At 47.0% G+C, this 25,523-nt stretch overlaps 1 protein-coding gene across 1 annotated transcript; it reads right to left on the reverse strand.

Annotated features, from left to right (window-relative positions):
* Window positions 1-9,667: 9,667 nt before the first annotated feature.
* ASTL (astacin like metalloendopeptidase) lies at window positions 9,668-20,457 on the reverse strand. The gene is made up of 7 exons (XM_083453321.1): window positions 20,282-20,457; window positions 19,798-19,879; window positions 18,943-19,088; window positions 14,101-17,733; window positions 12,904-13,026; window positions 11,154-11,281; window positions 9,668-9,817 (listed from the first exon to the last, which is right to left on the reverse strand). The coding sequence occupies exons 1-7, from the start codon at window positions 20,430-20,432 to the stop codon at window positions 9,683-9,685; spliced, it is 4,398 nt and encodes a 1,465-aa protein (XP_083309447.1). The 5' UTR covers window positions 20,433-20,457; the 3' UTR covers window positions 9,668-9,682.
* Window positions 20,458-25,523: the final 5,066 nt, after the last annotated feature.

Raw genomic sequence — 25,523 nt, forward strand, 5'->3', positions numbered from 1 at the left:
TGAATTGTTGACATGATAACAGACAGATATTCACATAAAACACAGAGCAGCAAACTCCAGACTTGTGTGATCTATTTTGCTGTAGGGTTGCCATACATCCAGGTTTTCCTGGACATGCCCTCTTTTGGGGGGCCAACATGGCCAACCGGGCAGATTTTTGCATTTTAAAGGAAATATTTGGGGGGGGGGAGTTGGGGTTTTTTTGGGGGGGGGAGTGGCATTTCCTGTGCCCTGGAAATGGATGTGCCGTGTGGAGCAGTCGCTTTGGCCACAGGAGAGCATGCGGAGCCCATGGCATCCATCGGAAGGGGGAGAGCCATTGGAAAATCAGGTACGGTAGGGTCGGGGGGGGGGGGTCGGCGGCTATGCCATGCAGAGCTGCTCCCAGCCCATGCCGCCAATGCAGGATGTCGGGCAGGCAAGCGCCAGAGCCCAGAGTGGCAGGGCAGGCAGAGGGTGGGCGAGTGCTGCCATCCACTGCCTCCAAGCGGTGTGACCTGTCACTGGTGCCTGCCTCGCATCTCTTGGGGTGCCAGTGGCTCCTCCGACAGCATCTGCCCATTGACGCGCAGGAAGCTCCCAGGCTTGCGTGGGTGGCGAAAGCCACCCAGTATCGACTCAGCAGGTGGGAGTGCCACACCGTTGCCGGGTCTCTTGCGTCCTGTTCCTGGGTGGGTGCAAGCTCCAGTCAACATGTGGGGTCTCTCTCTCTGCCGGGAAAGGCATGCCGGGCCCCTTGCTGCTGGGCACGGCCCCATCCACCACCCAAGCTCCCTTGGGCGCACCGGCTAAACGGAGGAAAACTCCGGAGGCCCGCAGGGGGACAGTGGCCAGACAAGGCATGGGCTGGTCATCCAGCGACTTACCCACGATCAGGGGGGTCGAGCGGTCCATGTTTCCCGCCACTTTGCACTCCACGGCCGCTGCCAGCCCGAGCCAGCAAAGAGGCGTGTGGGCCTGGTGGTGACACTTGCGGCAGGCTGGCGGCAGAGTGCCGTGGAGACCAAAAATGGCAGTGCCTACTATTACTACTATTTTTCTTCCTCCCCACTCCCACCTACAAATGTGACTGGTTTTTTTGCTTTTTGAACCCTGATTTTGCCTTTTTGCTAGAACGCATAGGACCAGCTAGAGCCAAATGCAAAGTGAATATAAACCTGAATATAGAAGAGCAAACCAGTAACTCACTTACTTCTCTGATAACTCTAAGACCAGCTTGCAAAGCTGCAGGAATACTGGCCAATGCCTGGTCACAGGCAGCCAATAATACTCGTATTTTACAGGTGAGGGAACACCAAGGATGACAGAGACCTAGTGGGTTCAAGGCACATGATGTTGGCTTTCTTTGCAATTTCCCTTGCCATTGTTAAACTGTTGGCAGACATAAAGCTTTGCCCAAATACTGGAAATCAGCTAGAGAACTAATAATAATTTATTTATTTTATTGCATTTATATCCTCCAAGTAAACATACATGGCTCTCCCCATCGTCATTTAGGGCCTATCCACACTTCCTCTTGTCTTGCTGCTTTCCCCTGAGGAAAACAGCTCTTTAGCGCTCAATTGGAGCGAACAGCAATTCAAGTTTTCCATGGATTGATGTTTGCTCCAATTTAGAGGTAAAGTTTCCCTGGGAAATGAGTGGAGAAAGGGGAAACCTCTCACACTTGCTCTTTGTAGGCACAGGACAAGCAGAAGTATGGATGAGGCCTCAGTCCCTGTGAATTAGGTTAGGCTGAGAGGCAGTGACTGGCCCAAGGTTGTCTAGCGAGCTTCACGGCTGAGTGGCGATTTGAACCCTCCTCTCCCAGGTCCTTGTCAAACTCTCTAATCACTACCCCACACTGCCTCTAGATGCCAATCTACCTACTCCTTCAAACAGAGGGCTGTCCTCTATGATGTAGGACACCTGGCCAGCCTAAAAGGGTCTGAGGCAAAGAGTGAGAGTAGATCTCCAGAACCTGTGGAACAAGGAAGTCTGAAAACCACAAACTAACTTGATGGACACTGCAGGAGGCCTCACATTTTGTTTTCGTGTTCCCTTTAATTGCTTACTCTAGTTACAAATGTGCCCCTACAAGCATACAAATCCTGTGAAATGTAACCATTGGGGGGGGATGTTGAATTTTCCATGTTTGCTTCTCCACTGCACATTTCTGCATGTGAGGAGGAGGCTGGACTGATAAGGGCAATTAAACTGTTGAAAATATACAAGGCAAATAGATTCCTGTGCACTCTCTCTGAGTTGGTGCATATCAAACGCACAATAGAGGGGGATGTTTATTTACATAGCAGATATCACAGTTTTTCAGCAGCAGGGAAGAAGCAAGCGACTCCTCTTCCTACTTCACAGTGAATTATAAAGAGAATTGGAAATCACCTGAGCCCACAACCTCCAGATACAGCTCAGCAATATTCTGCCAGGCTCAACCTTTTCGTCAGAGCCACTTTCTCCCCCATCAAGCAGAAAGGAAGTGTTTGGGGAACAGCAGAAATATGGTAATAATAATCATTAAAGGTCCCCAGGGATACTGAAGCCTGTTTGTGCTAAGTGCTGTAAAGTGCAGACGCTGAAAGGCAGACAGTCTCTGCCCCAGACAGCTTACAATTATAAATGGAGCCAAGAAGACAGGGAAGGCCGAAGAAAGGGAAATGGGGGGCTGGGAGGCTGGCGGTCGCAACATTGATAAAGTAACCACTCGTCTCCCAGACCCAAATCCTCTTCATCTCACCACATTGCCTCATATTTTGGAGACAGAGAATTCGAAGAGGTAAATTCCCATCCATTATTGGCTTTCAAACAGATTGGAGCGCAGTGCCTGTCTTTTGCAGAAACAACAAGGTTTAAATACTTCCATTAAGAAGCTGTTAGGATGCTTGCCTGCCAACTCTTATGCCTCCGCCTTCCTCATCAGGAACACACAGTTTGCCTCACAGCTAAAAGGGCTCGCTTAGAGTTAAAGGAATTTTGCTCCCCAAAATTCTCATAATTCTCTTCCACAAATGTAAAATGTGAAATGTGAAATATTATTCCCATTATTCTCTGGATATTTGATTGCAACACAATTACAAATAAACAAGTAAAGACATTTAAAGCATTAGGAACATCTAAAAGCATTTTTAAACCCTCACATAGCCTCACCAAGGTGGCAGGGAACATCATTTTTCAGCCACCCAATGCCTAGGTGAACAGGCATGTTTTAAAATTCTTCCTGAACTTTAATAGTGAGGGAGACAGGCACACCTTGACAGGGAGAGAACTCCACAAATGGGGAGCCACCACCCAAAAGGCCCTGTTATGGATTAGCCCCAGCAAGGGCACTACCAACATGTAGTGACATTTAATAATTTTAAAGTGGGCAAGAAATGTTGGATTTAACATACAAATGAAACAATGGGAACATATGTGGACAAAGGAGTTAAAATATACATTGTGTTATGACTTAAATACCAATGGTATATCATTTTATTTTAAAAATATTTTAACTCCTAATAAATTATTCAGAATGTATAAAAATATTCCAAATACATGTTGGAAATGTAAAGAACAAGAAGGTACATTTCCTCATGCTTGGTGGACATGTAAAAAAAAAAAAATGGCTACAAATACATAGATTGATGTAGAGAATTATCGCTTCTCAGCCTTTTGGCTACTATCAAGTGTAGTAGATTGATGCAGAAAATTATGAAGATTAACTTCCAACTGAAACCAGAATTCTTCCTGCTTGGACTTTGTTGTTGTTGTTTAGTCGTTTAGTCGTGTCCGCCTCTTCGTGACCCCCTGGACCAGAGCACGCCAGGCACGCCTGTCTTCCACTGCCACCCGCAGTTTGGTCAAACTCATGTTTGTAGCTTCGAAGACACTATCCAACCATGGATATACAATTAGAAAAAGACTATGAAACTTTGTTTCAATACAGTGGTACCTCGGGTTACATACGCTTCAGGTTACATACGCTTCAGGTTACAGACTCCGCTAACCCAGAAATAGTACCTCGGGCTAAGAACTTTGCTTCAGGATGAGAACAGAAATCGCATGGCGGCAGCAGGAGGCCCCATTAGCTAAAGTGTTAGCTCAGGTTAAGAACAGTTTCAGGTTAAGAAGAGACCTCCAGAACAAATTAAGTTCTTAACCTGAGGTACCACTGTATATGATTACAGTGGCGAGACTGTTGTATACACACAGATGGAAAGACTCATTATTACCAGCAATGGAAGATTTGTTGTTAAAATTAACGGACTTAGCTGAGATGACAAAATTGACATGCTAACAATGACCTTTCTCTGATTAAACATTTACTAAAGACTGGAAACCTCTAATAGACTGTTTGTGTGAAAAAGAAAATGAAACAATGACATATGGATTTTGGGATTGATATTGGTTCATAGAAAGTAGTTTTGTTGGGTATTACCTTGCGATGAATGGACTTTTGTTTATATGTAGCGAAGAACTGGAACTTCTTTAAAGTCCTTTTCTATCTCATTGTTTTATCTCTTTTCTTTTCTCTCCTTTTCCTCTTTTCCTCTACGTTTTTATTTTATTCAGATTAATCTTGGATAAAAAAGATATTTGGTATTGTTTTGTAGTTCTCTTTATAAACTCTAATAAAATTTATTCAAAAAAAGATTTGATTCCACTTGACAAATAACATACGACGACATTCAGTATTTGACAGGTTGTGCTGCTTCAAGTTTGATGCATCAGAAAATAAACAAAAGATGCCAAACAAGTCTATGGTCCTTTTCAGGTCCTTAATATTACTGACTAATCCCAAATGCCCCAAAAGGGATTGAAGCACAATTTAAAAGCACCAAGGTACAAATTCACAGGAAGAAATTTGCAGCTATTAATTCCAAGCTCTAAAGTGCTCCAGATTATTTATTAAAGTTCTATGCCTCCCTTCATCTACCCCTCTTGCAATGAACAGACTACACACGGTTAAGTAAGTTTAAAATGAATTAATTACAAAACATTCCAAAGGGCAGATTCATGCATTTATCCAAGCAGCAGCAAGGAGAACACAGGCAGAATACTAATTGGTAGAAAGATAGCTTCAAGCAACTTGCTCTAAGCTTGCTGCTTGCTTAGACACGTCTTCCTTGGTCAGTTACGTGGCAGCTTCACTTCCTCACAGAGAAGACAAGGGGAGACCTAGTTGAGTCTAGATTTCCCCCCCTTCATGCACTAACAAGCACTCAAGCATAGCTATGTTTGACCAGGGCCGTCTTAAGCATACCTGGCGCCCTGGTGCAAAGCTTCCTCCACCCCACTTCCCAGAGTTTTTTAGGGAGGACGGCGCTGCCAGCGGGGCTAGAGGAGGCGAGAGAGGGCCGAGAGCTGATGCCGGGAGGTGCCGCGTCCACCTCCACCTCTTCCCTGGCGCCCTCCAGAACTTGGCACCCTGGCGCCCCGCGCCACTGGCCTCTATGGGTAAGACGCCCCTGTGTTTGACTGCTACCTCCCACAATCCTGAGGAAGTAACATGGAGAGAAGCAGATGAGAAGAGCAATTCCTAATTTGTCCAGGTGCTTTGGCCTACGGCTGCCAATACCTTTGGCTATTGGCCATGCTAACTGGAGATGATGGGAACTGTAGTCCAGGGCATCAGGTTGGGGAAGGCTGGCCTATCCAATCTATTCAGCGAGAGACGAAAACACTACTCTCCCAGTACACAAAATGGCAATGCCATACTCTAGACAGGAGTCCAGCCCCTGCAGTGAGCTCTGTTGTGGGCAATCTACAGCGGGGCGGGGGGGGGGGGGTAGTGGGGGCACTGCCACTGCCAGGCCAGTTGGTTTCTATTCATGGAACAGGGAGAGGTAAGCCTCTCCTTTGCCCCGTGGAGCTAACACTGAAATCCTAGCCATGTCTACTCAGAGGTAAGCCAGCCCCCAGCCCCCCCCCCGAGTTCAATGGGACTTGCTCTCAGGTCAGGTTAAAAACTAGAACTGTATTGGGCCCTGCCCTGTAGCGTAATAGGAATCCCTTGTTCTTTGGTGTGCGTTTTTCAGGTTTATATTTCGCCCTCAATGAGCAGCTTCAAAAGAAATGATGGAGAAGACAGTGAGCCAACCCTGGCAATGCCTCCACCCCTCCCGTCTGGATCCCAACATATTTAAAAAGGAAAAAAGCAACCCAGGAATTCCTCATCACAAATCTATGTGGCCTATGACTGTGGTAAAAGATCAGATATAACTTGTTTTTAAAAGAAAAGTTTATGTGGAGATGGGCTGGGAAGAATGGCCCAGGAGCGCCCTCTGCTGGCTGAGGAGTTCACTAGCCAAAATGAGTGCCAAAGTACATCATGCATGTGCCGGTACCTCTCCATATGTTCCCTTTCATCACTACCACCACTCAATTTGCGGGAGGGCTGGTTTCCTCACCAAGTGCTTTTAATGCTTCAAATTACCCCTCTTGGCTCTTTTTCTGTCTTTGATAGGGAGGAATATGGGACTTACCTATTCCCCTCTTTCCCACCCTACCCAGGGGCAGATATATCAGTAGCAGCGAAGGGGGGGGGGATATGCAACCCTTCCTGTTCCCCTGCCCCTCCCTCCACTCTAGAGTCCAACTTTGGGGGAGGGGGGAGACATTAATTGAAAATAAGAAGAAATTCCAACATGTCAAGTGTGTTTTGAGCATGAGGGGGGAACTCAAAATGGCTCCCTTCCCAACGACTGTTTTCGTGCCTGAGGTGTATGACAAGATGGCATCTCCCTCCTGCTCCACATAAGTTGGCAGCTGAATGTCTTCCACTGAAACTCTGGGCAGGAGACTCTCGGATGTGCCAGACAGGCTTCATGGCGCACACAGCTGTTCTCCACCATCTCTCTCTCTCTCTCCCCCCCCCCATCTGCTGCCTGAAGTGACTGCTTCACTCTGCCTAATGATGGAGCCCACCCTGAATTCATGCCACACAGAGCTGGCTCTAGGTTTGAGGGAACCCTCAGCAAGTGTCCTCAGGGGTGTCTCCTTCTACATTGGCAATCCCCTTAAGGGACTTAAGTACTGGCAGCAGCCGCGTTGGAGGTTGGTGACAGCTGCCAGCCATTTTAATTACCCTATATGTCCCTGATGTCCAGGGCATTGTGGGCAATTAAAATGGCGGACGCCTCCCAGATCCCAAGCACTAGCACCCAGCAAGGATGCTGACAATGGTCCTGACTCCCCAGGGAGATGGATTGTCCTGTGTGAGCCTCATTGAAAAGAGATTCAGTTCCTCTGTCCACTAAATCCACCCTCTTCTGTCCTTGCCCTGTGAACCAGTCAAAAAAGAGCGTTTGACTTGAATGGAGAAGACCCAGGTGTTCAAATCTCCATTCCGCTACGATGATCAATGAACAACTTTTGGAGCCAATCACTCTCTCACATCCAAACATTATTGTAAGGATAACACCCAGATGTGGTCCTACCATTAGGCAGAGGGAGTCAGCTGCCTCAGGCAGCAAATGCAAGAGCAGCACCAGAAGCCTCCCAATCATTTCCCCAGGGCCCCCTAAACCTGTTTGCTCTCAGGTATGATGGAAGATGTTATCCCGATACCAGTGTTGGTAGCGGAATTCAGCTGCTGGTCCAACTGGATCCTTCACATAGAACTGGGGGGTTGGCACCATCTCGTCCTTTGCCTCAGGTGGCTAAGTGTGGCAAACATTAAAATAATATCCATATATGCCCGCCATCATTGGAGTGTCCACTTACGCATCACCTAAAGAGAGGATGAACAAGGACAGATTTGCATAGAAGTTGCATTTGCTATGCTTAGATGCAAATTTAGAAATAATTACTATAATTTAAATCTCATCAGTGGGGAACAGTGACTCAGTGAACTTATCTGCTGTTACATGCTAACTATCGTTGGGCCCCTCCTCCAAAGCTCTCTCTCCAGGCTCATGGCTAGTTATCATCCTTCACAGACACCCTCTCCCCAGCCACACTGCCATTTGACATTTCTTCTGATTCAGCAGTAAACTGCTGGTTTTCCTGAGGAAAGCAGTGGGACAAAAAACCCAGCCTCTTGGACCCCTGACTAGAAACCACAGGACAAATGGATGCGTGAGTGGGCCCACACACTTTGGCAGAGGAGCAATACTGCTCGGCAGACTCGCAGTTGTTTGCAAAACTGTACTCAAAGAACACTGTTCATGAGCGGCTCCTCAGCAAACTGCAGGAACAGTCCCAGGCTTCAGCTGGACTCACACTGGACAGCCATCTGTTGGAGCTGCTCTGGATCTCTTGCACTGTTTAGGGAGTGGGGCGGTTTTTAATTTTAAATTGTAACCCATCCTGGGACCTGCTGGCAAAGGGCAAGTGATAACTTTACTAATACTACATGGCCAGCAAGCAGTGGTGGCTGGTGCCTATTGGGACTGTTAGGGCAGAAGGCAGGGAGCCCAGCAGCAGGTGACGCCAGAGCCAACTCCTCCTACTTTTGTCACCCACCCCTTTCCTTCCTGCCGAGTTCCACAAGGTGCTACACTGAGACAGAGGAAGAGGAGGAAGCTCACAACTGGTGCTGCCCCCTGGCCTAGTTGTAGGTGAAAAGGCAAGCAGGTCAGGTCTGGCTGAGGGCAGACAGGGGGGCTATCTACCCACATGGACCAGCTTCTATTGCCTTACAAAGCTCCCTCTAACTCTGCTTGGAAGGTGCTGCACACACATTTGCTGAGGCTACACAGAAATGTTGATCTCAAGAGAATGGCCTCTGTGACACATGGACCTCACCCTGTGCTGTTCCAACCTCCATGCTCCTCCAGGCTTTGCTACGCTGAGGAGAATGGCTGCCAAGAAGGGGCAAGGCAGCAAAACCAGGGCAAACAAACAGACCAGTAAGTCCATCCAGCTCCCAATAAAAGCATCACTTCTGACACAGCTCCAGTGCACTCCTCTGAGAGCCCCAAACTGCACACACAGCAAGTCTAATGTTTCTGGTAAAGTGGGAAGGGGATGTAGTGGCAGCAGCAGCAAATAATCACCAGGAGTAACTTGCTCCTTTCTCTGCAGATCATGGATTGATGCCACAGGCTTCATGTCACAGGCTAAGAGCCAGACTCACAACACCTCCACCCAGGCACTACCTGGAGGACCTCTGTAAAGAGCTACAGGTGGTAACAGAGAATTCTCCCCAGCAGACTCCAAAAGTGTGAATTTTGAAGGACAGCTGTGTTTTGGTTTGCATATTGCTTCAAAAATGTTCATTCAATAGAGTTGCCTTGAAATGCCAACTGAATCAAATTTCTTTCCTCCACCCCATATTCACTTTGTATCAGTGTTCTGCCAATGTGGAGATGTCCTATATGTAGCACCTAGGTATTTTCTAGATTGTCTCCTCTCCTATACAGCACCCCATATTTGCAACCAAGTGGAGAGGCCCACAGTGGCCGATGGTGCGATATGCAGCAAGAGGCACTCTCTACAGTGGCACTCTGACTGTGGAATACACAGATTTGATTGATGCCAACCCTTATGGGTTTTAGGCCTCTGGTACAGGCATATTTATTTCTTAGAGATTTGATTAAGTTGCCTGTAAATGCTTTGTCACTCCCATGGTGCTGTGATGCAATATGGCATGATTGTCAGATTTCACTTGTTTTTATTATGTGCTCTGTATTTTTTTTCATTGTATCTTGATCTTGAATTGATTTTAATAAACGGTGTTCAACACAACATTGGAGAATACTTAGGTTTATTTTGTTCTCTTGTTGCACAAGGAACGTGTCATATTGCTGTAACATTGGCCACACGGCTTCCTGCAGAGAAGCAGATCATCAATCCCAGCACTATGCCTTCCTTTGGGGCCGGTGACACCTTCCAGCACCACCTGCGGAGAGAGCAGAGTCTGTAGTTTCATTCAGCCGCCTGAAGAAGCTCAACTGCTTGCACCTTTTCAAAGTCCTAGAATTAAGAGCCAAACAGCATGCAGCAACATGTGCGTCTTAAGCGTAAAGTTCTGCAGCAGCATCTCTCACTCCCCAGGCTTTGAGACCCCTGCCCTGACTACAGTCCTGACACAACAGCAGAAAATTACCCTCTGGTACAGACTCTGGGGTTGCGGTGCTCATCTCGCTTTATTGGCCGAGGGAGCCGGCGTACAGCTTCCAGGTCATGTGGCCAGCAGGACTAAGCCGCTTCTGGCGAACCAGAGCAGCCCACGGAAACACCGTTTACCTTCCTGCCGGGGGGGTACCTATTGGTTTTTTGTTTGTTTTATTTATTTTTATTTGTAGCCTGTATTATTACACAAAATTTAAAGTTCAGCAATGTCTACTTCTCACTGGTTTGCTCTAGCTGGCATGCTTCTAATGATGTCAGAATCACCTGGGTCAATGATGGTGAGTGTAAACACTCTGTAGTACTTTCCACAAGGGCGCTGTGGTCTAAACCACAAAACCTCTTGGGCTTGCCAATCAGAAGGTTGGCAGTTTGAGTCCACACGGTGGAGTGAGCTCCCATTGCTCTGTCCCAACTCCTGCCAACCTAGTAGTTCAAAAGCATACCAGAGCAAGTAAATAGGAACTGCTGTGGCGGGAAGGTAAGCGGTGTTTCCATGTGCTCTGGCACTCGCCACGGTGTCCTGTTGCACCAGAAGCAGTTTAGTCATGCTGGCCACATGACCCAGAAAGCTGTCTGCAGACAAACACCGGCCTGAAAGTAGAGTTGAGCACTACACTCCATGGTCAAGGTTTGACTGGACTTAACTGTCCAGGGGTCATAGAATGATAGAATCTTAGCGTTGGAAGGGACCCAAGTGTCATCTAGTCCAACCCCCTGCAAAGCGAGAATCTCAGCTAAAGCATTCTTTACTTTTACCTTTAACTTTCCACAAGTTGTACCCAAATCAGTATTGTTACTGTGGGGCACACCAGTTTTCACCAATTTAGCACAGTACTAAGTCTCTGATTTCCTTAGAGCTGGACAGCTGGACAGAGCTGGCTGTCCCGCCAGATCATTTTCAGAGTTAGTTTGTATCCCAGTACATGTTTACCACTTTTGTTAACCAGCTGAAGCCTAGAATTTATGGACTCTGGGACCTCTTTGTCTTCTTAGCGTCCACCATCCTGTCGGCTCACATCCACTCTGCCATTACCAGAGATGCACTTTCCATAAAGGGTCTATTCCAACCAGTTGTGTCTTCAAGGCAGACCATAAATGCTTACCTGTAGCTCACAAGTCTTGGAAATGGCTACAGCCACCAGATGCCAGCCAGTGCCTTGATTCCCCCTCACAGACCACATTTTGTGCCATTCAGAGGAATTCCGGAGCATGATGTAGACGTTGATTTCACCTGCAAAGAGAAGGCCACTCAGAAACAGGCTGAATGATAAACCGCCACCAAATAGTATTTTTAAAAGTTCAACACACACAGATTTGGCACAAATGTTCAACACTAAGCTATAAATGTCTTTTCCAGTTTTGGATCAAATGCATGCTAGGAGTGGGGAATCTAACAGGATTGTCAAATGGGAAACTGCACTCACGGGGGGCGGGGAAGGTAGGAGAGTACAGTGGTACCTCGGGTTAAGAACTTAATTGGTTCTGGAGGTTCATACTTAACTTGAAACTGTTCTTAACCTGAAGCACCACTCTAGGTAATGGGGCCTGCCGCTGCCTCCATGCCGCTGCTGTGCGATTTCTGTTCTCATCCTGAAGCAAAGTTCTTAACCCGAGATACTATTTCTGGGTTAGCGGAGTCTAACCTGAAGCATCTGTAACCTGAGGTACCACTGTAAAAGACCCCAGGTTTGCCCCCGATGGCACCTCCAGATAGGTCTGGGAATGTTCCCCTTCAGAAACCCTGGAGAGTCACTGCCAGTCTTTATACAGAGGTACCTTAGTTCTCGAACTTAATCCATTCTGGGAGTCCTTTTGACTCCCGAAACCGTTTGAAAAACAAGGTGCAGCTTCCGATTGGCTGCAGTAGCTTCCTACACTCAATCAGAAGCCGCGGAAGCTGCGTCAGACGTTTGGCTTCTGAAAAACATTCACAAACTTAAACACTTCCGGTTTGCAGCGTTCAGGAGCCGATTTGTTTGGGAGCCAAGCCGTTTGGGAACCAAGGTACCACTGTATACCGTTCTAAGAAAGAGCAACCAATGATCTCACTGCCTGTAAGGCAGCTTCCTATGTAGGCACCTCACTTAAAGATACAGGGAGCAATGTTGTTTTCTAAAAAGATGGTTGTTATGAAGGAAACAACCCATTGTGTTATGGCTCTAACAGGCTTCCAGAAAGGATCCCCTCAACCACAGGAACTAAGGTGAGGTTGAAGGCAAATATGCAAAATATACCTTTTTCTTTTGTTGTAGGTGGCCTACCTGCAGCCCATCTAAGAGAAGGACAACTCTGATCCTAAACTTCTGCTGCCTTGTGGGACATCTTTGGAAGAAGCAAAGGCTCAGGAGCAAACCTGACACCAATCCAGAATGCAGTCCCTAAGATGGTTGAATGGCTGTATGCTTCCTTCCGGCACCTCCTGCAGCCAAGCTGGTGCCAAATCTACTTCTCTGCTTTCCTTTGGACCACATCAGTGAGGCTGAGATGGCGGCCTTGTTGTCTGGCCAGCCCAGGACCTCCATACACACCGCCTAGGATTGTGCCCCAGGGAGGTCACTTTGGTGCTGATAACGCAGCAGATTTACTTTATCCCTGAGGCACACTCCGTTGTTTGTTGAGACAGATAGATGCCAACAACAGGTTACCTACAGACTAAGGTGCTTCTGCTTCATTTATTCCAAACATAAAATCCCTCATCAGCACTAGGGCCTTAGAGAACTTTGGGTCACCCAGTTTTGGGAAATTGGGAATTAGGGTCTCAGCTGGCAGTCCAGAACTGTTGCACACAGACAAGCCAGACGCCTACTGCCAGTCTCATCCACACACACTCCCTTTTATACAGAAATCACTTACTCATGAGAAGGTCCCCTGGGCTGTACCAGAATTTGAGGCACCTGATGCCCTGCACAACTGGGCTGACCAGAACAGCCTTTTGACTAGAATTGTGGGCCAAAGGCATCAGGGAAAGGTAGCCACCTGGTGAAGAGATGACACAGGTATAATTTGGACCATCATGACCCTTCACATAAGACTAACAATCTGGAGCTGATGTTGGGAAGCCCCACCCCCCACCCAAGACAACCTGTAAATGGGATGGGAGGAAGAATGAGACATCAATCATTCAAATGTTCCCAAAAGCAGAGGTCACTGCCACGAAGCAAAATGAAGTAACTGCTTCTCACAGCAGAGGGAGAAACTCAACACCACACACTTCCAGTTGCTTCATCAGCAGATTTCCACTTGCCATATAGAATTTTTCTCACAGGCCCATGTAAGTTCAGCACAAACAGTTGGGCCTGGTGAGCATTTAAGGTCCCCAACCCTAATCTGCGGGTTGCCATCTGATTGGATTTTATTCTGATCCTGATCTGATTTTAGGATGTATTTTAATTGATTGCCTGGTTTTATGTGAATGTGTTATATATTTGATGTTAGCCGCTCTGAGCCCAGTTTTGGCCAGGGAAGGCGGGGTATAAACAACAACAACAACAATTATTATTATTATTAACCTCTCCTATCCTCCCTCCACATGCTGTTCTGGGGCTCTCCTGACCCTCCAGAGAGGATAGCAGAGGCAGGCACAGGGAGGAACCCCCACTGTGTTTGTCATAGCCCTTGCAGAGGGCCAGAGTTTGGCCATCACCAAGAGAGCTCAAGTGAAAGATATGGAAACTCCACCAGCCAGTTCTCCTGATGCAAGAGTCCTGCTGGATCTGACCAAAAGGTGCATATAGTCCAGCACTCAGTCCCACTTGTGTGAAAAGCACTCTCCCACTTGAGTTCTCCTAGAAATTGGGACCCAGAGACTTCCTGAGAGCACAGGTAATGTATAGCCCTTCTGTGACTGGTAGTCAGCAATGGTCTTATCCTCCGTGGATTTGTCCAATCCTTTTTTAAAGCTGCCCAAATTGGTGGTCACTACCACAATCTCGCTACAGTGAATCCCTTAAGCATTTCTTTTTGTCTGTCCTGAACTCCCACCACTCAGAAGACCCTGCAGCACACCCCAAAGTGGAGCAGGCGCTGCATGAGAGCGCAGGAGTCACTTACCACCTGAGGTTGTGCAAGACATTCCAGGGGGGCTTCCACCTCCCCCAGTCCTAACGAGCTGCTGCTGCCCCTCTTCAAGCACCCAGTCCAGGTCATCCTCCTTGCTTTGCTCCCAGCCACACAAGTTCTTCTCAAAGGGACAAAAAGTGGTCAGAGGGTGTGGAGCTTTCACAGTTCCTGGGGGGGCCACTTGGTTATTTCCTGCCTTTTTCAGAGCAGAAGGCAGCCCTTGGAGAAGAGTGGACAACCTGGACATTCCAAATGGCAATGGTTCTCCTGCCTCCACATTTTCAACTGGGGAAGCCTCATCCATGTGGTCTATAAATTCATGATCAATTTCCTCTGGTAGAGCAACACTCAGAGATGCTGGAGTTGCCATTATCTTTGCTAAAGACCTCTTGCCAACACGGTGGGAGACGTTAGGGTTGCCTATAGGGGGCACCCCATTTTCCTTGGACTTCATTTTCTCTGTATGGTTTCCAGACATTTCCTCCAGATTCACTACAATTTGGGTCTTGGAGGAGTGCCTGGGAAATTTTGTAGAGGGAGCCTGTAGCTCTCCATTTCCCATTCCTACAAGAGTCCCGTTGCTTAAAGGAAACCTACTGTGTTCATACCCCACCTCTGGTCTTTGGGTTCCATGTTCAGGCTGGAATTGTGTGGCTTTAGTTGCTACAGCATGCTCCTCACGGGATCCCAGGGTGGAAACTCCAATTGTAGCTGTCTTGTGCGATTCAGGAGCTGGTGTGCTGGCATAGATCTCTGGAGCAGTTTCTCCACTTTTCTTGGAAGATCTCCTTGTAGCCTCTTTTGCACCTGTCAATAAAGTCGCCTGGTTTCCCCATGTGTCTAGAGGACTGGTACTGGATGCTGATGATGCTGACACCATGTCCACTGCAAGAATCTGTGCCATAGATGTCATGGTTTCTTTCCTGGGCTGGCTACTGGTAGGCTGTCCTCTTAAGTTTATGTGTTTGGGAGACTTTGGCGAGCCAATAGTCAGGAGCAGAGCCGTCCCTTCAGCAGCAACTTGGGGCAATCCTGTTGGTTCCATATCTAATGAGGAAGATTGTGTCCCATTTCTGCCAGCTGTGGCTTTCCAAGTAGGAGTTGTTGCCAAGTTCATCACATGGAGGGACATGTCTTCTGTGGCATTTGCTGGTTCAGTCATTTCACCTTCTGAAAGGGTTTCTTTAAGCTTAGAGGAAGGTTTTGTTTCCACGGCTGTTTCCAAGAATTGTGTAGGTGGGCTCTCAGTCTTCATCACAGGTTCTGTTCTCCTCAAAGGAGAAGAGCTTTGGGGTCCCTTTAAAGCTGGTTTGCTAGAAAGCAAAATGGTGGATAAATTGAAAGAGCCAGCAGTAACAGATCCTTCATCACTTGCCACAGTCCTCTCTGGGGTCCTCGTCTGCATCAGTTGACTCACCATTGCTGATGAAGTGTGGTCTTTAAGAGGAGGACTTGTTCTTCTCACTGGCAGAGAGTCCCCTTTGGAGGTAGGGCTATGATCTCTCTTTTCTGATCCTGAATGTTCTTGGCTTGTAGTTTCCAATTTGGGCAACACGCGTGTGGATGTTAGTCCATATTCCGTCCCAGGTGAAGAGCCTGCCAATTCCCCATTGCATGGTCTTTGGGGTGCTGCTGCTCCTGGTCCAGTAGGATTCCTGATCTGCACCACACCAGGGAGGCCAGTTGTTACTGAGGGGGTAGAAGAACGCTGCCATGGAGTACCTGCCACCCGGTATTTAGGTTGGGTGGGCATCTGGTCCTCAAACAGCTCAGGGGAAAGCAAAGATGCTTTCCAATGAGTCTTGGCTTCTTCTGAGTGTCCAGTTCTAACTTCTTTTTCATGGCTCACCCTGAATTCTTGCGCTGTAGATGGCCACATTGTTGTAATGGACGCTGTTTCTAAAGTGTGTTCAAATTCTTCCCCGTGTAGATCTGCAAAGGGGCCCCATCCTGGAACGTGGGCACTAGGGCCATAGACTTTGGTGTTGCTTGGTTGTTGCAACCATGAAGTTTTGTGTCTTGTTTCAGCGGGTCTAGGGGTGTGGGACAGAGGAAGAGGAAATGTTCCCTCTGTAGGATGTATAGCCTGGTTGGTTTCCATTGCCAGTGAAGCCCAGTCCTGTAAAGTGGGAGTTTGGCTTGGCAGTTCTGCATGGACAAGGGTCTGCTCCTCAGCCTCCAGCTCAGGTTCAGTAACTTGCACTAAGAGAGGCCCTGGTGGTATGTGTGTTGTAAGTGCCTCTTTTCTGTAGCCCTTCCTGGCCAGCTGAGCAGCTGACCGATCAAACTGTTCCACTTGGGTCTGGTTGCTCTTTGAGTAAGTTGCTACATTTAGCTTGGAAACGGCAAGAGGGCCTATGACAGAAGCCCAAGGGGATGGGGCTCCAGCAGTTGCCTGACTAAGGTGGCTTTCCTGAGCCTCTGAACTTCCAAGAGAGGGAAGCCCCTGGGTAGCAAACATGCCAGGTTCCAATCTATGTCTTGTATACTGTTCTTTGCCGCTAGAAGATAGCACGTCGGTTGGCCTGCTCCCTTCCTTGGTGTGGAAGCTTTCCGTTTCCTTTTTCATAATCTCACTCTGGCTCTCAATTGTGCCAAAGCTTCCCAGGCTTTCCACTTCACTGTGTTTGGTTTCTTCCAGTCCCACCACACCGGAGGCTGTGATCAAGTTCCTAGAGGCTCTTGGAGAGGCTGTTGTGTATGAAGACCCTGCTTCAGCCTGGACTACGGGGGTTGTAGAAGCAGTGCTACCTGTTTCATTTCTAAAGATGCTTATGGTCTGAAGAAATAGCTGAGCCAGCTGTTTCCCAGTTTGGTTTTCCATCGCAGAGAAAGGGCGGTCCTCAGCTGGGCTTGGGGAACCATGTCTATCCCCGGCCTCACTGCTTCTCATTAATGGGGAGCTTCCAATCTCGATAGCAGTAGACAGTTCTCCTCTCACCATAGTAGTAGGCAGTTCTGTTCTATGCTCTATGTGCATAGCTCTTGTTCCAAAAGGTGTCCGGTCCAGAGCTTTCTTACCAAGTCTTGTGGCAGATCCCTGGACCGTTTTCATTGGAAAGGCGTCTGGACTTTTGGTCAGAAAGGAAAGCGAAAGCTCCACCTCCGGAGCACTGCTTGTCGTTACTTCTACGGGGCTTTGGTCACTTGGTATGTAGACCTCCTCATAGCTTGGAGGCTGGCTTCTCAACTCCCTTGCACTACTGGTGGGATTCTGCAGAGTTTGCGGTTCAGAAGTCTTCTGGGCAACACCACTCACTGCCATTTCTCCAGATACGGTTTGATGCAGCATCTCTTCTGTAACCACTAGAGATTTTTTACTCCCTTCTGCTTTACCAGGGGTATGTTGAGACATTGTCCTTTGCATTTGCATCGTTGGCCCAGGTGACCAAAGCTCCCTTGTCTGGGCTTCCGTGGTACTCATGTTTTCACCAGCAACCTTGCTTGATGGTGTGGTGGTCCCCAGAGGCTCTCTGGCAGGATGTGGCATTTCCTTGGAAGACGCTATAGAACTGAGATTCCAGGCAGTAGATAATTTGGGTTTGTTTTGTGTTGTATGGGGCTTTGGCTCACTTGGCATGAAGTCCATTACATTCTCTTTGATGACTCCCTTGGTAGATGCCTCTGAAAACAAAGCAATTAGAACTTCTGTCATTTATCATACATGTTCCCAGCCCCATGTTCCTGTGTCATGTCACATGTCCTGTGTCAAAATCTTCCCAATTTCTTGAAAGTTTTCTTCCCCTTTGAAAGATGCTTCTGTGTTGTAGCCAACATTAGTCAAAACAGACCCACTGAAGTCATTGGTTGTGTACGCAACTTATACTCAAAGCACATTCTTTCCCTCAAAGAATTCTGGGCACAGTAGAGTTTACAATTCCCAGAAACCCTTAAACTACAGTGCCCAGAATAATTTGAGGGAAAGAAAATGCTTTCAAGGTATAGCATGTACACAGCATAGACATGACTAACTCAGTTCTATTAATTTCAGTGAAACTTAGTTGGATACAACCCTCAATTATTCTCCCTCATTCTCAGGCCACTATAGAATTTTGGCAGGAATGGGGTTTTTGAGCTTAACTTTTGTCCTGGATAATGTTTTTCTTCCCATAAACCTTTCTTCAGTACTCTGCAGTCTTCCTGGCTGCTCAAACCTCCTGATCTGGAAAAGCATGGGAGGCATTATCTCACAGGCACCCAGGAAGGCTGCAGAGTACAGATCTCTGGTGAGCAGATATGTAGAATGAAAGAAAGGACACTCCCACAATACCCTTTGGCTAAACTCAGAAGGCAGGCAAGTGCAACACAACCCCTGCACCCCGCCCATGAGAATTTCACCAAACTATTCTCCCTTTTAATAACCTGCAAATGCAGTTCCTTCTCTCATTTACTGAGGGAGAATGGCTTTTTAAAAGGCATAAGAAATTTAGCACAGCACTGCTTCACCCATTGTTAAGTTGTGTGCATCAAAAGAGATGTGTACATGAACACAATTATGTTTATCATGCCAGACATATTTGGAGCATCATAGCTGGCTTCAGCTGGGGACACTCAAGAGCCAACCTGCGACTCCCTTGATATTTAAGGTGAGGAAAAACCTTAGATGTGGGGTAGAGAAATCAAGAAACTGAGGGTTCATTCAGACTTCTTTTAAAGCTCTGTGTCTGGGGTTTTTTGTTATTTTTGTCCCAGTGCCTTCCCTGGGAAAACCCACATTTTACTACTAAATCAAAGTAAATGGCCAAGACATGGAAAACTCAACTGCATGCATGCATATGCTTTCAAAATATAGGATTTGGGAAACTAAGCTTTGTTGAGTCTTCATTTTCTTACCTGGCTGTGCTGCAACCTGAGAACATTTATAAAGCTTGTTGACTCTGGCAACATCTGAATTGCTCAGGTTCCACCTTTGTCCAAGAAAGGTCAGGGAACTGGAGAGTGGTGTTATGGTGGGTGAGCCAGACATGCTAAAGGCATTCCTAGTGGAGGCAAAGGACAAGATAAAGCAGTGTGAGCCACTCTTGTACATACACAGGTGGACTATCCTGGTTCTGCTTAACATAGGAAGGTGCTTTATATCTAGCTCCATCAAGCTTAGTACCACCCACTCTGACGGCAGCAGCAGCAGCAGCCCAGAGTCTCAGGTACAGAAGGGTCTTACCTGCTACTCAACCCTTTGAACTGGAATGTAAGAACCTAAGAAGAGCCTGCTGGCGTCCAAGAGCACATCCCGTGAGTGGCAGCCAGTGACTGGCATTCAGAAGCATTACTGCCTCCAAACTGGAAATCGCCCATAGCCAGGATTCTTCATGCAAACAATGCACTCTTGCTCCCAAGTCATGGTCCCACCACAAGGGTCCCTATCACCAGCCATCCCATCAGATAGCCAGTGTAGGTCACGTTCTTCAGACACAGTGACTCAGACATGTCCCATGGCTTACCAAAGAATATGCATGTAAGAACAAGGAGCACGAATGGCAGGCTCCAAACAGGTTGGAAAATTCTGCCCTTACTAGAAATGCACCTGCTTTTGCAGACAGTCACCCAGAACATGCAACACCCCTTTGGCAATGTGGACATACCTGCCCTGGCCCCACTCCACTGCCAACGAGAGGCAGCACAGGGTGCTTCACATGTCCCCAACATTTTCTTTATAATAGCTAGGAGCCTTCTTGTAGGTTTGCTTACCTGCCATAGTGCATTACAGAGGAGTAGTCATAATCCACCAGCATGTTGGTATTCCAAGACTTCATGAAGTTTATTTCAAAGCCTGTGAATCCAAGAAGGGGATTAGGTCTACAAGCAGGAGGGTCTCAGCAGCAGTGCATAACAAGCATTCAGAATCCCTGGTCCCACTACAAGGGGGGAAGTCCCAAGTGAATTTGATAGATTTGACGTTAAAAGCGAATTGGGTTTAATTCCCCACCCCCATCCCTAGTCCCAGCAGCTCAGCAGAGAGACTAGAGAGTTGCATTTGGTCACTGAGCACACCCTGGATTGACACAGCTCGGCAGCAGCTCTCCAGGTTTCAGGCAGGGGGTATTCCCTCCCTCATGCGCTGGAGCCAGGGTCCAATGGGGCAGCCTGTTGTGGGGGTGCTCGGTCGTGCCCCCTCAAAAAAATACACCTGGGGCCACACAGAGCCAGCTAGAAAAGCCGAAGCAGCCATTACCAGTCAAGATTTCGTCCCAGGAGATGCTGATGTACTTGTCCCGGTCTGCTCTGGAGTGCTCATGCCAGAAGCCCACGACATGCATGAGCTCATGCAGCGCCACCCCCTTCCCCTTGCGGAGGCAAGCGGGCACTAAGGAAACCACCTGCATCCCACCAATGCGTCCAACACTGGAGAAGCAGCTGGAGAGTGAAAGAGACGCGTTAAGAAGTTGTATTGCAACCAAACAACCTATCCCATGCCTAAGGAGCCAATGCTCATAGGGTACCAGCCTGCCTATTTAAATATAGATAGCCGTTTTGTGGTAGAAAAAGCAAGGGAACACAACAGTACATAAAATCTCATTGGAAATCTACAGGAAGGTCTAGCAATAAAAAGCAAAAGCAATATACTAAAATGATAACAACCCTCCAGTAAACTCCAAGAGCCAAAAAAAGCACAACGTTCTAGTAACATTGAGAAGTAATCTTCAAACCCATCAGTGCGGTAGGCCTTTTGGATGTCGCTGGAGAGGAAATTCTACAACCATGGTGCCACCACTGAAAAAATATTCCATGAACTGAATCAGAATATTTTATAAATACAACTTCCAGCAAATAACCAACTTCTGATCCACAAATTAGGTCCATACATATGAAGTACCCCATGGTATCCCATGATAAAGAGACTTAGTGGTTTTTAATGGTAGGTGTTGTTGCTGTGTTGTATTATACTATCAATGTACATTGATTTATTTTTTGGAGTTAAGATTAGGACTGGGATAAATTGTGTTCACTGAGCCCGTATTTTATACAGTCTATATATGATGTTTGTATGTTAATGTGCAGTGTGCTACGCCTAATAAAGGATTTTGAATTGAACATATGAAGTACAGAAAACTTTATAAGCCAACACTCAAATTTGCTAACTTTCGACTTGCACCCCCAAATGAAGTTTTGAATTTGAAACCAGGACTTCAAAATTTGATTGTTCCTCATCTGTTCAAGGGGAAATTCTACCAACTGGTTAAAATCTTTCTACAGAAGTGTATTACATGTTGTTAAAAGCAGCTCCCATATACTACCCAGAGTTGGCTATTATTGAAGAATGTCATTGCGTGTCCAGCATAACTTCAAATATTCAAAAGTTAACATTTCCAAGATCCTTTTCAGCACATGGCCCATCCCAAAATTTTGATTTTGCCTTTCTAGCACAGGCTTGCCCAATCTGGTGCTCTCTAAATGATCTGGGGCTACAGCTTCCATCGTCCACAGCCGGCATGGTTATCTGCATATCAGGCCAGGAAGTTGAGCTGCAGAACAAAACTGGAGGAAGCAGAGGCACTGGAAGGAAGAGAATCTAGCTTTTGCAGGAGGTGGGTCATCCACTAGGAGACCACCCCATTACTCCCCAGTAAGATACATCTTGTAAGTCACTACTAACCCAGAGAGCGGGGCAATGGCAATGAAATCTCTCTGGTTGGAGTAAGGGACAAACTTGATGCACGTGAACTTTGAAAAGTCTTCAAATGCTCCCTTGAGTATCTTCACGCTGGATTCGTCTGGCAGGAACAATAAGAATACAGGCAAGAGGAGTGTCAGAATGCTCAGAGCAGAATCCTTTTACTCAGAATAAGAGCACTTAGCAAGTTCAGCTTATTTTCTACACCATTAATCAAATGCAAGACATTTAAGTAGGCCTGTCCCCTCCTGTTGCACACATTAACACACCCCCAGCTCTTTCCCTTGTCCCTGCCCCCCAGTCATAGTCTTCCAGGGGAGTCAACACTATCCTGCTAGCTTGCTTTCATTCCAATGAGAACCAACGAGGATTTCCTGGGGCCAGAGTTAAGCTGTGAAATCTGTTCCCGCAGGATGTCATGATGGCCACCAACTTAGGTAATTTTAAAAGATAATTTGACAAGTTCATGGAGTATAAGGCTAACGATGGCTAGTAGCCACGATGGCTGTGTTGGAAGCAGAATCCCCATCATGATCTACTATGAGAACTATAGTTCTAGCAATCATTCTCTTTTTCCCAGGGAACTCTGGGAACTGCAGCTCTGTGAAGGAAATAGGGGTCTCCTGACACCTCTCATCACCCTTAAAATACCACAGTTCCTAGGGCTTTGGATGCAGAGCGCAGATCGGGGAGGGGCTAAGTTATTCAGCACCTTGGTCATTCAAAACTTGGTCTACCACAGCCCTCCCAACCCAACACCAGTAGCAGCCCCAGGAAAAAAATGGAGGGGGGGGGCACAAAAGGGGCAAAGTATATTTCCAGATGGACAAAATGTTAAGAGCGCTGAAATAAAAATAACAGTAAAATCTTAATGACAGGAGTCCAGCAATTAGGGAGGAGTGGTTGCCCCTCTGTCCTCCTGGAATTGCCCATGCCCAGCGCTCTCCAGATGTTGTGGGCTATGTCTGGTTGAGGCTGGTGAGAACTGTAGTACAAAACATCTGGAGAGCACTTGCTTGGGGAGAGAAGGCTGTTTTGCCAGAAAGGTGGAAGTTGGATCCACTTGCTCCTTAACTGGACTCCATCCAGCCTCCATCACCTCTCCCTCAGCAGCAAGGCTGGGCGAATCCATCCATTTATCTTTATTCTCTCACTGTCCCAATCCCAAGTTCAATTCTCCACATCAGTTTATGACTTAAAAACTGCTCATGAAAATTCATCAGCATTTCACTGCTAATTTCTCCCAAAAGGCACATCTTTGTATGCACTTTTGCCCAACTTAATGTCTTTCTATATGTTAGTTTCACAAGCACGTAAGTTTTTATGCACACCCACCTTGTGTACACATTTTTGCAGGTATTACCAGCCTACAAAACTGCACTGAACAGTCAGAGAAGTGCCAATTTTGAAGGATGGCCCGCTTGTGTATTTTGGAAAGTGCTAATGAGCAAAATTTGCCTATAAATGCAAACTGTGGGCTTATCCACACTTACCTTTCCCTGCTCCATGCTTTATAGCTCCATGTCCAAATCCCCCACCCCCCTTTGCTCTGGAGCTTTCCCCATGAAAACCCCCACTCTTTAGCACTCATTCGGAGCAAATGGTGATCTGCAGAAAACCCAACTGCTGTTTGCTCCAATTCAGCTTTAAAGAGGTTTTCACAGGGAAAGCTCTGGGGCAAAAAAAAAAAAGGGGGGGGGGGTTCTCAAACAGAGAGCTTTAAAGTGTGGAACTGTGCCTGGAAAGAGCAGGGCAAAAGGTAAAGTGTGGGCAAGCCCTGAATCAGGTTTCTCCCCTATCTCTATGTAATGAATGCCATGTTTGAATGGGCCTCAAGATGGCTGAAGAACGCCACACAAAATGGATGCTGTTAATGAACAATTGATGAACTATGTTGATCAAAGAGCTAATGGACTGTTCATGTTCTGGCTAAAGTACTGTACCTGCAAGGCAATGCTAGTTACAAACAATGAGTATCGTAATGTGCCAAAAGTTACAGAAGACCAGGTACAAACAATGAGAGTTGTGATATGCCAAGAACATGCTAAAGACAAAGGACTGCCAAGAACATGCTAAGGACGAAGGACTGCCTAGAACATGCCAAAGGCAGTGAGAAATGCTAAGATTCAGATGAACATCAAAAAACCTACGTAAGACAGACTTTTCAGTCTGTGTGTCAGACGCAGCTGGGGCCTTGCTGTCTGATCACCCAGGACTTGATCACTTCCAGGGAAGAGACGGTGAGTATGTTTGCGTGTGTGTTTGCATGAGTGACTGAGTGCATGTTCCCTTGTCTTGTTATGTGTTATGTTTGTTAATCAATAAAGAAATGTTATGTAGAAATTCCAATATATTGGTTGTCTGACTGCTTACTTCCCGGAGTGCACTGAATCTCATTTATGCTAAACACCTAAACAGATAAACGAACCTAAGTTATTCATAACATCTATGCCCTGTTCCTACTAGAAGAGGTTCCAAAGTTTGTCACTTACCATATTTGTAGGAGATTACATAGGGAATTTGGACAATCCCTCTCTTCTTTGGCCATCTTGGGTTGGCAGATGGGAACAGCCTGAAAGGACTCTATATGGGAGAGAATCAGCACCACTTTCACATCAGAAGCTGCATTGTAATGTGCCAGGCCATTGCCAGCACTGGCTGGCAGCAGCTCTCCAGGGTTCCAAGGAAGAGCTTTTCCAGGGACTGAACAGGGACCTTCAGATTGTCTGCCCACTGAGCTGCAGGAGCCCCTCCACAAAGAAGAAGAAGAAGAAGAAGAGTTTGGATTTGATATCCCGCCTTTCACTCCTCTTCAGGAGTCTCAAAGCGGCTAACATTCTCCTTTCCCTTCCTCCCCCACAACAAACACTCTGTGAGGTGAGTGGGGCTGAGAGACTTCAGAGAAGTGTGACTGGCCCAAGGTCACCCAGCAGCTGCATGTGGAGGAGCGGAGATGCGAACCCGGTCCACCAGATTACGAGACTACCGCTCTTAACCACTACAACACACTGGCTCTGCTATGAACAGAATGCCAAGTTCTCCTGTTCGGGACACTCCTGAGGTCACACCAAGGATTGCAGTGACCTCATCGGTCTCTGGACAGCAGTTTTTATGCCCTGCTTGTTCTTTTACTCTTTTAGTTTATAGAAGCAACCCAGCAGGCAATACCAAATTGTGGGCCAAAGGCTGCCAACACAGTGCCAAGTTGCTGAAGCAAAGCAGGCTGGGCAGAGCACCTGGAAGCCTCACTTGTGGCTCTCTGAGCTGCACAGAAAACAGGCAGGATAGAAATGCAAAAGGGTTGCTTTAGGCACCAGTCTTCTAGGGGCACAAAGCTAACAGAATCCCCTGGGCTGGTGAGAATGAGCTTCCCCGCAGTGCAAATAAGCAGCAGCTTCAGAGTTTTTCTCAGGACTGCAGCGGATGAATTCATGCAAATTATCAGTCATCCTCCTCTTCCACACGGTAGGGTTGCCATATTTCAATAGGTGAAAATCCAGACACGAGGAATATAATTTTAAGGAAATTCGCCAAAATCTACACTTACATACAGATTTCAGCCTTTTCCGCCAGGACACATTTTCTGACAACCGAATCCCAGCTATGTCTGGGAAATTCTGGACATATGGCAATCATACCATATGGGTAGTTTGGTAAGCAAGCAAGCTGCTCGTGTTACCTGGATTCAACAGGATGCAACAGGATGTAGAGAGCAAGGATAGCAAGAGCAGTGTTCTTCAGATGTTTATGAGCTGCAGCTCTTATCATCCCCTGATCACTGCAATTGCTGGCTGGCACTGAT

This window comes from Podarcis tiliguerta, assembly GCF_965153285.1.
Source record: "Podarcis tiliguerta genome assembly, chromosome: 8".
Lineage (NCBI taxonomy): Eukaryota > Metazoa > Chordata > Lepidosauria > Squamata > Lacertidae > Podarcis > Podarcis tiliguerta.